At 39.0% G+C, this 15,010-nt stretch overlaps 1 protein-coding gene across 1 annotated transcript; it reads right to left on the minus strand.

Annotated features, from left to right (window-relative positions):
* Positions 1–406: 406 nt before the first annotated feature.
* Positions 407–4,115, minus strand: LOC8041888. The gene is made up of 4 exons (XM_029972430.4): positions 4,021–4,115; positions 3,008–3,078; positions 1,472–1,561; positions 407–770 (listed from the first exon to the last, which is right to left on the minus strand). The coding sequence occupies exons 1-4, from the start codon at positions 4,061–4,063 to the stop codon at positions 591–593; spliced, it is 384 nt and encodes a 127-aa protein (XP_029828290.2). The 5' UTR covers positions 4,064–4,115; the 3' UTR covers positions 407–590.
* Positions 4,116–15,010: the final 10,895 nt, after the last annotated feature.

The raw sequence follows: 15,010 nt of genomic DNA on the forward strand, positions 1-15,010 counted from the left end.
AAATATATTTTTGTTAATCCCAGTTCGTATTGCTTTAAACAAACACGTAGCTGTTTATTCCGGAGTATAGAAAATTGGAGATTTCAGACTGGTTTGTTGTGAAGGCGATGCAATTCTAACCGAACACCACCACCTTCAAGCACAAGAAGTATAGGAAAAAAATAGAGACCCCGCTGAGGTTTTAACTTCATCGCGATTTAGTTTTATGAAGCATAGTTTTACAAATTTATAGGTGGAGTATGTTAGTCGTGAGTATATATTGCGTCTTTGACAAAACCTTTTCCCCTTTCCGCTTTAGTGTTCATTTTATATTACGCTATTTACATTCCTGCACAGGAACAAGCCCACCAGAACAAAAAGAGAGCAATGCACTTCTTTACAGAGATTACAAAGGAAAAAGGTGTAATAAAGTTTTCAGATAAATTTTATTCATTTGCATCTACAAAAAAAAAAGACGTATTAAGTTATGGCGACGAGTATACCTTTGGCTACGTTATCACTATAAAATTGTAAATCCGGAATCCGAAGGAACATCTGAAATTTTCAATCGTCTGGTTCGTCTACGCACGCCTCAATACTCGCAGGTTGCGTTATTCATCGAGGGAGGCTTTAGACTTGCTCTTGGTCATGTCCTTGATAGTTTCTGCTAGAGATTCAAGGTCGACATCCTTGCCGTCATCGCCGCCATCGTGATGCTTGTGACGATGGTCTTTTTTGAGCTTTTTCAACGCGCACAAGCCGCGGGTGCAGACGCCTTCGTGAAGCAGGAACTGCAGAGGAAAAACAGCGAACATGCGCTCCAATCTAGTTCAGCTCCCGTTATACAAGAAAATAACTTGTCGTCTCGCGTGTCAAGCACGTTTCCATGAGCACCACCACGTTCGAGGAAACGTGCTTGATACGCGAGACGCAACGTGAGACATGCGAACAACATCCGCATGTTGTATAAACGTATTCTTGGTGCGGTCGCACGAAATTATGCACCGTTAATGATATTTCTGCCGCTCAGGAATTTGACAATTTGAAGAAAAAAAAAACAATAAATGCAGAACAAACCTCATTAATGACTGAAATCAACACTGACCTTTTCAGGGTAATTTTTTGCTTAACACTCTTCTTTGGATGGTTGGTATATGGAATATTTGCTTACTCCGTTTAGTACTATCTCTGAGCGCAGCCTACTCTATGGTCCTGTGAAGCCAATTAATCTGCGACGAAAGTGCATTGTCACTGCGATGGTCGTCTTTGTGCGTTTGTTTTCACAAAGTAAACCAATCATTCACAGTCAACACATCGTGATTGTTTGCTTTTTTTTCTTGATTGGCTTATCCGATGATAGAAAACGCAAAATAAAAAAGGGGCGAGCGCCCTGACAGTGCACTTTTTAAGCTTCTGGATTGGCTCCATTGAAATATGGCGTCGGGTGCACTCGAACTGAGCATAAAGTGGAGCAACATTATAATTTATTTACCTTGCAGGGTGTACCGTCCTCTTCGATGCCCATCCTAATGTGACCCTCAGGCATGTGGCAGAGGTAGACGCAGTGTTTCCTGACCTGGTCCTGGAAACCATGATACAATACGCTCTTAATATACCGTATTAAAGCCTGGTCTGGATGGCTTGCTTTAAAATATAAGCAATTCCTTGTGGTAGTAAGTGCACTGAGTGAGCTCAATTTTGGTGATAACGCGTGGTGTATACGTAAATGTGATCCGCATATATGTTTGGTTAATCTTTTTTCTTCAAATGAATGGGCATCCTATCATGGATATATACTTGAATGTTAGAATTCCCCAATAAAAGTACGAAGGAAGAAAGGTCGTAAGCAATTATTATAACAAACAAGGTTTAAAAAGTGACGACAACGTTGTGCTTGTAGGGCTTATGCTGACTAAGGTGAATCAAAAGAAATCAGGGCAAAAGTTGAATGCGAACATTAACCCTAATTATTTTTTTTACGAAAATAGCAAACAATAGCAATAATGGCAGAGGTTAAAAAATTTCCAAGCTTCATTATATACTCTTTTTCGTTTACTTTCAAAATCAACAACAACGTGTTTCATCCATACAAACAAAATCTTATTTTCTACAGGTGTCCATGTCTTGCCGATCGAATGCATTACATGTATTGACAATTTATGAAGAACAATTTACAAAAGAAGACAACACAAAGGGACATAAATGGCGAAGCACTTCAAGAATATTTCGTCGGTTCCGTTCCCCTTCTGTGTTATATCTTAAGATTTGTAATTTGTACAAATACGCTCGTAAAACGCCGTAAAAAAACTCTTTCTAGAATCGGTTGTTCCATCAGGCTATCCACCTGTACTTGTATATCATATGGGTGACGGCTAGCTATATTCTTAAAGGCGAGCTCTACTCTGTTCGAAAAATAAACATAAATAAAAAAATACGTAGTTAAGACGAACTATCTCCTCCTTTCCTTTTGTCCTTATTTGTTCTTCTTAACCAAGGACGTTATATAGTAGAAGTGAGAATTCTATATGCGAATTGTAGACAAAACGTTAATTAGATAGACATAATACGTTTTGCTTTAACGCGACAGGTTAGCGCCTACCGAGGTTGACGGAAAAATATTTTGCAGAGCCTTGTTAAAGGCATTGCCTCTAAGAAAACTGGCAAAAACTGCTTGTCTAATAAAAACATATTTGCGTAATAGTGACTTTAAATTACCGCTCACTTAGAACATCTCAAACTGATTGTTTAGGCCAATTGTTTTCATGTTAATGTTTGTACGAAGTATGATAAGTAAACCATTCTATGCTAGGTTAACTTGCGCCGGTGGGTGTAAATGGGCGAAATATCAACGATTTACATATTCTGCTGGAAAGATGTTGATAACATTTTACTGCGCTCTAACGGCGTTTCAATTGTAGTAGCCATGAGGATACTTTAACATCGGTTTCGTAAAACGTTCTAGTCTCGTGGTTTATACCTTCCGAAGATCGCTCAAGCGTAGATAATGTATTTATATTCAAAGTCCTACCACGGCGGTTCGTAGCCGATGGCACTTTGGATCAGTTGTCATGAGTGCTGCAGAGGATTCTGCAAAAATACCTGCAAAAGAATACATTGGCCGTTAATCAGAACGCAAGAAACAAATTGTGTTCATTAATCTTCAGACAAACGCTTCCTAAAATGTTTGTCAACGTAAACAATGTTCGAAAGTCTTAGTATGTGATAAGCATGGATGACTCGAAAACAGAAGTTTATATATCACACTTTTAGAAATTGCTGTCCGACTATGCTAAAATATTGTTAAGTTCCAATACTCTATGTATTTTTTACTTTCAACGTAACGCCTTTAAATAAAAGCTGTCTGGAGACGTTCATATGCGCCAATAATGCAATGATGCAAGTCGAACAAAAGCAAGAGTTATCATCTTGCTTTGCGGAGTTTCATTACTAGTGTAGGAACGAATATTTTTGAGTTCGTTGCTATAAACTAAATTTATCTTGATAGTGAAATTTTTCCAGCATATAAATAGTATATGACATGTACTTCTGCTGAGAAAAAGTACCTAAAGGAGCACCACCGACAAACGTGCGATTGAATTTTGTTTCTAAAAATAAAAATGAGTTTTTGGAAAAGAAATATTTCTGAATATAATTGACGGATAATTTAATTGCTCGGTTCAGAGGCCTTATTAAAAAAACGAATCACTCTCCTAATTAGTACTTTATTTGCATATTTGTTTAACCTGAATTAGATCTTGCAAATTACGTTTGTATCAGTAAGCACTTCCCAACTAGAAAATGATCTGCCAAGTAGGTATCAAAAACAAATGACACAACTTCAAATGAAAATGTATCGATACGCTTGGTTGTTAATAAAAGAAGTAAAATATATATTTAAATAAATATCGGTTTTAAATTACCAATAACATATGCAAAGCTGTAAATAAATTTGCTTCCCGTGGATTTTTTTAAATTAAGAGGAAACTCCCCTTTCTCTTTCCCTGACCTGCAATGTGTGAAATCGCTATCGCATCTACTCACCCAGCACAACAGCAGCAGCAAAAATTAAACTTGCTTTCATCATCTTGATCGAAGTGCACGAGATGTTTAACCAACACCTTCTCAGAGTAAATGCTGGTTTCCCAAACTTGCTGGCGCCCTTTTATGTACAGTCGCAGTTTGCGCGGTTTCCTTGAGGCGGGCGTCGAAGCGGGTGACCTTGCTCACGAGGAGTTCCCGCGTTACTTCGGCCACTTACGTGTTGTGTGCGTCACCCTTGAAAGACACACACGCACTCGGATACAAATAAAACGGGCGATAGAAATTTGTTTTCCTTTCTTTGCTCGTACCCTCGAGGGTGAATCTTCTGTCGCGCCCCCCCCTCCCCCCCTTCTTGCACTTAGTGTCCCACCTTTCCATTTTCCACGCGCATGTCCTCAACCATAAACGGCGGCGTTTAGGCAAACTGGTTTTCGCTCTCACACGAGGGGAGTTTCCGTACGTTGACAGGACGGAGACTCAATGCTCGTGCAAATTGAAATAGAAAAAAAAAATCTCCCTAATGTAATGTTGAGCCTTGTCATTCTTTCCTGTTATATCTTATTTTGATTTTTCTACATTATCTCCAGTTTCGGTCTGGTAGCTTTGTGAAACATAAATTCTATCTTTACTAGTAGTAAAAAGATTACGTTATTGCGCTTTTTTAAATATCAAGGTATTTGTACTCGTGTTCGTTGCTTACCAAGGCACTGGAATCATTCGTATATTATTGGTAGCCTCTCAAGCGACACAGTCTCGCCTTCTTGAACCTTTCAATGAAAATCTGTTTGAGCCTTAAAAATAAATAAACTGATTGATGGATTAATTCATTTATTCATTAACACAAAAGGCAAAAGGCCTTCTGACACAAAAAGCGTTTAGCTTTTGTTTCACAGGATGCAAGATATGAATGCAAGTTAGGAATAATTTAAAAACAAAGAGCCGGTATAAGTCTGTAAATCAAGTAATAGTGATGCTGAACTCATAATATATTAAATATTTATACAGTGATGTACACGGCGATTATTATACTGAAGTAATGCTCCTAATTACTATAAGTGTGTAACTTCGGCTGGTTAGAAAAGCGTTCCTTGCCGGGAAACAATACGGCTGGGTAATAAAGCCCAGCTGTCTTAGAAACAAAGTAATAGGTTGCGATGCAGTTGGAAAATCAGGCCTACTCGGAAGGTCATCAGTTGAAAATAATTTGACGGCAAACAACATTGTATGGTATGACTAGGACCCGCAGTACTTTCAGCATTCACACCATCTGTAAACCCTCTCCTTTGTCACGGATACAATCTATGTTTATCAATATTAAAGATGCCGAACTTGACATACAGTGACATTAAGGTGTTCAGGAACCAAGTGGAAGTTCTTGTTGCCTAACTGTAAATATTGTGTGTTTGTTGCTTCGTGTTTAAACCCTGCAATTTTCGTTCTTATTTTTTTCTGTTCATATTTATATATGTGTGCACCAAAGAGGATATCTGCATGGTTGTTTTGCGCACGTCAAATAAAATGAAAAAAAAAATGACTTCTTTCTTAAGCAGTTTTCTTGTGAAGAAACGTGGCTGAAAACCATTGGTGAAGACACGTAGTGAAACAAGTCACGCGAACCGTTTTGCGTCAATTACAGTTGGAGGCATGAAAGAAGGAAATCAGACAATCTAAATGTGCTTCTTTTTGTGAACCCAACGCACACGTTTCCTCTTACGTCGGAGGCTGCGGTAACACCGTGAGCTGTGTGAGTCACACGAAGATTACTCTGCGGAGTGATGCGAGAACTCGCCAGCATTAGTAGCGGGGTAGACACATCACGCGCTGTGTTGACTGGAACGAAATTTATACGTGACTGTATATTTGCGCGACTGAAAGCTAGACAGTGAGTTCAACATTACTTGTAATAACGCAAAGGAAAGGTGCTAGCCGCCGGGACCGTACTTTTCTTCCTTTTACCATAGGCTATCACTTTACATCTCCAGTGTCACGATTACATAAAAAAAAAGTTGTTTAAGTTTCAATGAAGGTAAATTGTGTACGTATGAGTTTTGATTGCTGCTCCTTATAATATAATTTAACTGAGACGCACTTGCTGCGTTTTAACAAAATTAAAATCAGTAATAATATTTTTCATTCGTTTTTTTCGTTCGAAATTCTTACGTGTAGGTCCGGAAATAAGTCGAGTTCCCGATGAGATAATCCTCTGAAACAATTTATTATATAACTGTAACGATGCTTAAGATGATAGACAGTTGTTGACAATTAGTTTTATTAAAATTGTAGTCAAGAAAACAAAAAATGATACTAAATACACAATGCGTGTTTTTTCCCTCCAACTTTAAAATGTATTTAACCGCAGTTAAGAATAATATTTAAAACGAACGTAAAGTGTCTGCGACAGAGCAGGCTATGGTAAAACAACACAAAACTTTGCTCCAGGGTTTCAAGATATAAGTCTATTCGACTGAAAATGAATATTGTGTTGACCATGAGAATAGATGGCTGAGAACTTATGCAGTGGAAAGGAGTCTTCCAATACTTTCTTGGAGATTTTAGCCGGATATTCGTGTTTCCGTTGCTTTGTTTCGAACGATGCGTGCTGAAATGACTTGAAATGACGTCCTTTTTTACACATTTTGGATAGTCATCAAGGAAGCCTGTCGTTTTGTCGTTGTCATGAATGCTGCGTCCTGCGAATTAGCTTTTTATGTGCCCGCTGATCTTTTTGATGTTTAAGAAGTCTTTCTGTCCTAACTGAAATTTCGTTGTTTGTGAAATTAAAAAAAAAAAAAAAAACTCTTTTTATGTGTTTTTTCCGGTGTGCTTGGCTCACGTGCTGGAATGCCATCAGTGACAAGGTCTCCTCTAGCCTGAGTGATGAATATATGTTTTTAAGTATTTGTATTTATATTTTTATTCCTATGAACTTTTTAGTTGTCCCTAAGACGGAGAGCGCACGTTAAATCATAAAAAGAAAACAGCTAGGGTATATGCGAGGGAAGAAGAGACATGATTTGAAATCCTCTCATTATTTTTTCGTTCCAAAGCAGAAAAATACGTTTACCGAAGGGTATTCACTGAATGGTAGTAAAAGAAAAATTATATATAGACAAACTCAGTTCTTTGATGTAACACCAGTGCGGTGGCGCTGCTGGCGGCACTACGCATGCGCAGATTCTTCGCCACAGGCGAATCTTGTTTGTGCGCACGCGCAATGCCCACACCTGGTGTGGGCATATGAGGGCTTGTTTGTAAACAGTGTGCTGGTCAATACTGTCCTGTATAAAAACAGTCTTATCAGAGCTGTGGTAAGCGACTGAATGAACCGCAAACCCCGTGACGTAGTATTGCCATCCCAGAACCGATTTCGATGAAGAGAGGATGTCGGTCGGTAAGTATATCGGTGAAATGCGCCTTCGAGGACACTGGTCTAATTAGAAAGCTAGAAAGTAATAACTTCTGCCGTGTAGTCAAAGTTGTGCAAAAATATGTGTTTGATGTATTTTTCTAAAAATTTTTTTTAGAGTAGGATTTTATAACTAAATATTGTTCCACAAATCTTAGTTCAAAACAACATTTTTAGAACATCGATTGTGCTGTGTTGAATGATCACTTCGTATTGTGATGTATTAAAACAAAAAAGAGAAAATGTAGTAATATTTTTGGTAATTATAAATGTACTTACTTTAGCTAGTACTTTATTGTTTGTTCTCCAATAACCAAGATGAAAGGATATATATTACCAGACCTATTGTATGTTATTTCGGTTTGCATTATTTTATATATATTCCACATTAGGCACACCTCTTTTCATTAATAGCATACTCCAGAGGGACTCCAGAGTTACTGCAGAAGAAGTGAATCCCATTTCTTGTAGCCTTCAAGTAAAATTTAAAAATATGTTTTGCTCTTTTACGGGCCCACGCTGTCTTGTATCACCCCATTGTCCTTCATTCCCGTTCGTGCAGTGGTTGCATTCCATGTTTTGAGCGAACCAGCATCGTAGGAGGGCACCATAGCAGTTCGGCAGAAATAGAATATAATCATTCCCCATGAACAAAATGGACAACAACGTTTCTGCGTCGTCACGCGGTTTAAACTCGAGATGAGATTCTGTTCTTGTCTCCCGAATTAACACAGTCGTTTGGTCATAAGTCGAGGAAGTAATGTAGTTTTCACCGTCAAGTCATCCTTCCTTTTCATGTTCAAAAATTTTACATTTTCAAGATATCGTTTCTTTTTCTTCCTTGCCCGCTTTTCAAGTCTCTTCCGTACTTTTTTTTATTTTACTGTGGGCTGTGATTTTGAAAAACAAAAACTATCGCTGTTGCTTTTTTGTACTCTTTGCTGGTTGAGGGAAAGTGAACAGCGTCCATCGTCCTACCGGTGTCTTATTCTTTCGGTGTTCTCCAACTCAACCAATACGTTTGTCAGTCTACAAAAGGTATAGTAGATGATTGTTTTTAACTATGAATAAATATTATTTTCAGTACTGGTAGGAAGTTCGATGTTTAAGGCTTAAATCAGAAAGACAAGTTGAAACGTTTCTTGTTCTAAACTTATGCAGTCCGCTTACCCGTTTTAATTGGTTTACATCTTATCTTATGCAAGGGGTGAGATCTGGGACTGTAATCTGCTGAATTCGCGACAAAACTATTGATTTCGCTCCCGGTTCTTCTAAAAACGATATCGTCAACCCCAGGCCAACCAACTCTTGTCAATTTCCACTTTTATTTGTGGCAGTGTCGCGTACTAAAAATAACCTTAAAATTGTTCGCGCACCACTGAATGATTGATAAAAAAACAACCAATACAGCGAACTTTACCTGCTGATGACGTAGGTTTGCAGAAGTGAATCGCCCATGAAAGAAATAGGCATTTTATTTAGCTTGTTAATTTTGTCGTTTTGGGGGTTATTTACATTATGTGGCTAGGATTGTTTACGTAAACCCAAAAGATCAAGGTTGACAGAGGAAGGAATTGCTCCTTCTGAATAACTTACACTTCTTGCTTTTTTCTGTGGAGAATCGATTTCTATCCTTGTGCTCTTGGCTGTTCCGAGCTGTGGCGTAAACTAAATGGGATGTTGCCAGGCCGTGCTGATAAAATCGAGATGGGCACTCCATCTCGATACCATGACGTCGGCATTGACGTCACGAGTTCGCTCGGAAAACTTACACGGCAGTAAAATGACGTGAGATGCTTCCGTGGTGTGTCAGGTTTATTTAATAAAGAACGTAATGGGAACATACCGCAAAATGGCCAGATCTCAGATGTAAACAAAAACTCGTGCTACTTAAGATTATCAAAAAGCACGAGCCTTGGTAATAAAGCTTTGTTTTAGGTTCGAATGGCCAGTACCAAAACAAAAAAAAGGCAAAGAAATTTAAACCAAAGCTTGATTGATGTAAAATTATCAGATAAGCTTATTAAAGTATATATTTGTTATCTTTGGGTCACATCTTCTTCATCGGTTCAGGATCAAAGTGGAAAATGAACTCATTGTTTCATTTTATTTGTTTTAATGTCGAGCCAGAATTGATTTTAGTAGTCCAAGGCAGTGGTGCAGGCTCCACACATGACTGCCAGAATCGTATTACAAAAAAAGTTAATGAAACTCGTCGAGTTAGGCAGAAATACACCATAAAGAACAGCTAGTTGAAATCACCGCCCTGTTGGAAATAGTCATCTGCAGTATCGCATCATTTATTTATGTATTTATTTTCAGATATCTCCGTCGCCTATGGCGTATAGCAGGGGGAGGCAGATATAAGAGAAACAACAGCGTTACAGTAAAAAGTATTGGGCAAATGGAAGATGAGCAATGACTACATGCAAATATTTGCATAACCCCAAAAAGGCAGACACACCCTACACAAAGTACACACAAAAAACACTATATGATCACAAATTAATCAAGAAAGTAAGGGTAATTCTTGAAAAATATACAATTTTTGTATTGTTTACAATTTATAGCGTAAGATTTTCCAATGACTTTTTGCTTAAAAAAGATTTCTTAAATAAGTCGTAGTTAAATAAGTATAGGCTTAGAAAGAGTTATATACGTAAAAAGAGGGGTTACGTATATAACTCTTTTTAAACCTACATCATTACCAACGCGCTCACTAAGAAATTTAAATAAGTATTTGACTTGAAACGAATGATCAAACCTTGGGGATACATAAGTGGGAGGAAAAAGATTTAAGGAGGCATTTATACAAGATTGGCCAAAATTTGTGCTATAAAACAATTTTAGGTGCAACGTTTTTCTTATAGTTTCCATGTTTTCCCAACATAAGCTGCTCTTCATTTGCGTGAAGCTTGCACCTCGAATGTAAATGTTTAGACAAAAACAAGCTGCCCTATTTTGTACTTGTCGATTTTGCTGCATAGATATTTTGTTCATGGGTCCCACGAAAGACACGTCTACGCAAGGACTGGCCGAACATAACTCAAATAAGCAGCTTCTCATGGGTTGCGAGGTGCTTGCTTTACATTTCTTTGTAAGAAGTAAAACTTCCGGCTCGCCTTACTGACGATTTGCGTGAACTGTGCTTCCCCAGAGCAGGCACTGAAAAACAATAAACCTAAATTTTTAACTTCAAACTTCTAAGGGACTAGCTTTGTGTTAACAAGAAACCGAGAAACGATGCGTTTATATCATAGGAACAAGCATACGTGAACACATTTTTTTACGTTAAAGGCTAGTCCCCAAAAGGGACACCAATGATCCATTTTCGCGAGGTCGGGATTCCAGACCGTGTGCTACTTCCAGGCCAGAACAAATGTTTCTGTACAGTACGCAATCATCAGCATGCAACTAATAAACCCCTTTTAAAGTCACGTGCTCAACATTAGAAGGCCTGTAGCACTGCGCAATGGCGGAACACCTGCATTGAGAAACGTGCAAGTAATTCCATAAGATAGCGAACGTCGAATCGCAGCCAACACTACGAGCTGACGAGCAAATTAATCAGCGTCGAAAGTGCGACCTCAATCCGCCCATCACCGTTTTCTTTAGGTGTTTTTTTTTCAGTGTGCCGTGAAGTTGAGGTTTTAATCCGCCATTGTGCAGATATTCCACAGCTGCCAACAGAGGGCAGTACTTAGAAATGCGACTATAAAACAGAGCATTAAGAATTCCGGATACTGATTGAACTTTAATAAAATATCTCTTACTAATAATTGTTGCACTAGATGGCCAAGAATGGCGTAAAGCGTCTTCTGGAATTGTTTCACTCAACGTTTACGCGACTATTTGTCATCTTATGCAAATATTATAAATAAGAAATCTTTTTTTTTTAAATTCTAATCACTACCCCGAATTATTAATAGTCTTTGTTATTATTTGCGCTAGGCTGACTAAACCATTCCCCGACAACAGATACTTAAAGTATAATTTATATTTTGGTGAGTCTTTTTCACGTTCATCTCTTAGGTGAATCCTTGCCTTTCTTTCCACATCTCATGTTTTGCAAAATCATTACATTCAACGCCTAGTTTGCGCTAGCTGAAATATCGAATATTCTCACGTAAAGCGTGAAGGCCACTTCAGGACTGATAATATTTATAGGTACATGTATATGACTATACTTGGCGATAACGTTTCTTGGCAATGCAGGGGGGAGGAGGAGAGCCCGCGCACCCATAATCTTTCTAGCTTTAATGAAATTAAATACACTCCGTTTCACGCTAGGTCTGACCAAAGCCGAAGCTACGATCCAATGAAGTAAATCAAGTAGCGCCAAATTTCCATCGTCACCGCGTTCGAGGTCTTCGTGCATTTGGAATCACCGCCTAAATAAATAACCCACGAAAAAGCTCACGAACCCGTTGCATTCACTGTGGCTGATTGAATTAGCCAATCACGCACAATGCAACTTTCATTAGTTACGGACGAGCCACGTTGGAAATTTCTAGGGATATAATTTTAGTGTTTATGAGGAAATACGAGAATGAGAAAAACAGAAACTTAACCATAACTAGGGGAATATCTTAGTAGAGCTTTTTACATTTGGCGTGCGTATAATGTCTCAGTGTATGTGTGCGTTGCACACGCATTCGTGCATTCTTTCAGGCATTCTTCTATGTGAGCGAGTGAATGTGTGTCATACTTTTTCTTCATCTCGAATTTTTTCAGTAACAATAAACTTCATCGCCTCTTGGAAATATCTTTTTTACTAATCACTTGAGCTCCCCCCTCCTAAAACAGCTGCATGAGCTCCTCCTATGCAATACATTCTTTTATTTTATTTTGGTAGTCGATAAACACGAGATAAAACGTTTCGAAAGCACGTACCTAAAACTCCGACCTTGATCCAAATATTTTCGCCTAAATATATAACTGACTCTTAAACTAGGTAAATGTGACCGTTGTTTCTGTTCTGCAGGAACAAACTCAAAATTAAGCGCATGGATAGAATCAGTGTCATAAGAAAAAAAAATCTATACTGAGTCCCGAAGTTTCCCAGAATATAACTTTACGAACAGTCTTTTTAATACCGCGTGACATGTTTACCGTGTTTACACAAGAGTTTGAAAAATATACAGACTGAGTAGCAGTAAAAGTTTCCTTATTTATTGCGGACGCCACCGACTGCAGGAGTGTCTCCTCCGTGGACCAAGCATACGTTCAAACGCCTCTGTACAACTGTCTTTTTCTTTCTTTTTTTTTTAGAGCGCAGCTCTTAGACGCCCGTTTCCGGGTTAAACGGCGTCGCCGCCGACGTCGCCGTCGGCGTAACCGCGCGTTGCATTATGGGACGTTTACCATAATAACGTCAGACGTGACGTCATGTGTGACGTCCCGTGACGTCATACATGATACATGACGCCTCTCAAACCGGTGAAATTTTAACGCTACATTTAGTGAAAAACATTTCCCTCTAAGTTTAGCGAAAAATTATACCCTTGGGACGTCACACGTGACGTTACACGAATGAATATGACGTCACATGAAAGTTAGCGGAAAATATTTTCTAATAAATTTAGCGCAAACTTTTCCCGCTAACTAAGCTTAGCGGGGAAATTGGCTTCACGTGACCTCAACACCAATTCAGTTTCGCCGCTAAATTAAGCGGGAAACTTTTCGCTAATTTTCCTTCTAAATTTAGCGGGAAAATGTCAGTAAATTTCTCGCTAAATATAGCCGGAAATTTAGCGAAAATTTCCCGCTAAATGGGAGGGGAGCGGGAGAGGAGGAAAGGAAGAAACGGAGGGGTAGGAGGGGCATGCCCTCCCCTTCGTACCACCCCCTCCTTCTCCTCAAGAGCTGCACTCTAATTCGGCATGACAGAGGATTGTAAATATTTTTCGTTTTTTTTTTCTTCAGACTTTTTGACTCGCACATATGATTCACCTACCATAACGTAGGAACAGGCATTTCCTCGTAGGAAGTTTTCCTCTTGGTGCTGTTACTTTTCCCGTTACCTGGCCTTCGCTACCATTCTTCGCACTCGCAGGCCGCACTCGCCTTAGTCTTCTTCCATGATGTTACACTAAGTTGTTTTGGCCGAATATATTTTTCTATAGAATATTTGACTGTTCTGATTGAGGAGTTCATAGACAGGCACCCTCAACTATGTTTCACGCGATGAACTTCCAAATATTACTAAAATGTTCAAGAATATTAGCTTTTGAATGTGAAATAAATTCACGTAATATAATAACAAATGATCAAAAAATTGGAAATATTACTGTATTCGTGTAATATATTACATCAGATCTCACTTTGTGCAAGCGAACATAAAGAAATATTGTAGTATATGGACATGCTAAAGTCACATATTAATTTGTTAGAATTCCATATTAGTTCAATTAATCGTTTTATTTGACATTGAACTCATTTCAAATCCTCCACAACACGCGCTTGGGCTTCGAGCTAACTTTAAAAAAAAAAAAGATTTTTGTGAAGCTCGTTTGAAATGGCAAAACCTAACCTTTCACAGAATTAAATTTTGCCTTGAATTTTGGTGCCACGGGGTACAGAGGAAGATGTTCACCTGGACCTGGAATCCTTCTTCTTAGTTTCAGATTTATATCACCGTACTTGTAGCAAACACCTTTAAAGCATCTGCCGATGATGTATTGAGAACTGTACCAGTGTGGAATAATCCAATGTTTGGAAGCCAGCTAGTAATAAAGAATGAAAGTAAATGTTAATTGGAATATCAAACTAAAAGCTGCCATACTAACGAAATTATACCAGGAAACAGTTAATCGTTGTACTCTTATTCCAGAAAAAAAACTGTTTCAGATTAGGTAAGTTTCAGGCACACCTCCCTAATGCAAAGTTACCAAATGGAAGCATTACAGAAAGTCATCTGACTGCTCGCTAGAGTTAATTTTTATAGTTTTGTTCCCTGCCTTGCTTCGATTCTCGTGTTCGCTCAAGGTGACCGAGGTTTTACCGTTTTTCAAGTCGGCATAAAACTGAGGGTACTACATCTTACACAAATTATCCTAATCATAATATGCACAACAGGTTGCACAGAAACATTGAATTATATGAGTACGTTAAAGGAACTGCGTCAGCTCTGACGTGCATTACGTGCGTGTCTACAGTGTATAACAAACGCGATATTTTGAGCCCCAAGCAACTGCGGATGCAACCCAAGACATCAGGAGAGAAAATTCTATGCGGGAGTCACGGAAAGGCACCGGACGCCTGGAACCGAGACTTGGCGCGTCACAGACCAGAAATGACGCTTCGTATTACACCAACCCATTGTATCATAAACAGCTTAAACGGTTAAATAAATATATCCTTTGACAGGCATGTCGCCAGGATTTTGTTGCCGGGGGGGGGGGGGGGGGGTAGGAAAAGGCCCACCCTGACAAAATGCTGTATCAGGGGGAGGGGGAAAGAGGAGGTCCCTGCAAAATGGAAGATTTCAGAGAGAGGGGGGGGGGGGGCGGGCCCCATGCCCTCCTCCCTTCCCCCCCCCCCCCCCCTGGCTACGTGCCTGTCCTCTGATTATCCTGCGTGCGT

Source organism: Ixodes scapularis, unplaced genomic scaffold, assembly GCF_016920785.2.
Source record: "Ixodes scapularis isolate PalLabHiFi unplaced genomic scaffold, ASM1692078v2 PGA_scaffold1__304_contigs__length_218370807, whole genome shotgun sequence".
Taxonomy (NCBI): domain Eukaryota; kingdom Metazoa; phylum Arthropoda; class Arachnida; order Ixodida; family Ixodidae; genus Ixodes; species Ixodes scapularis.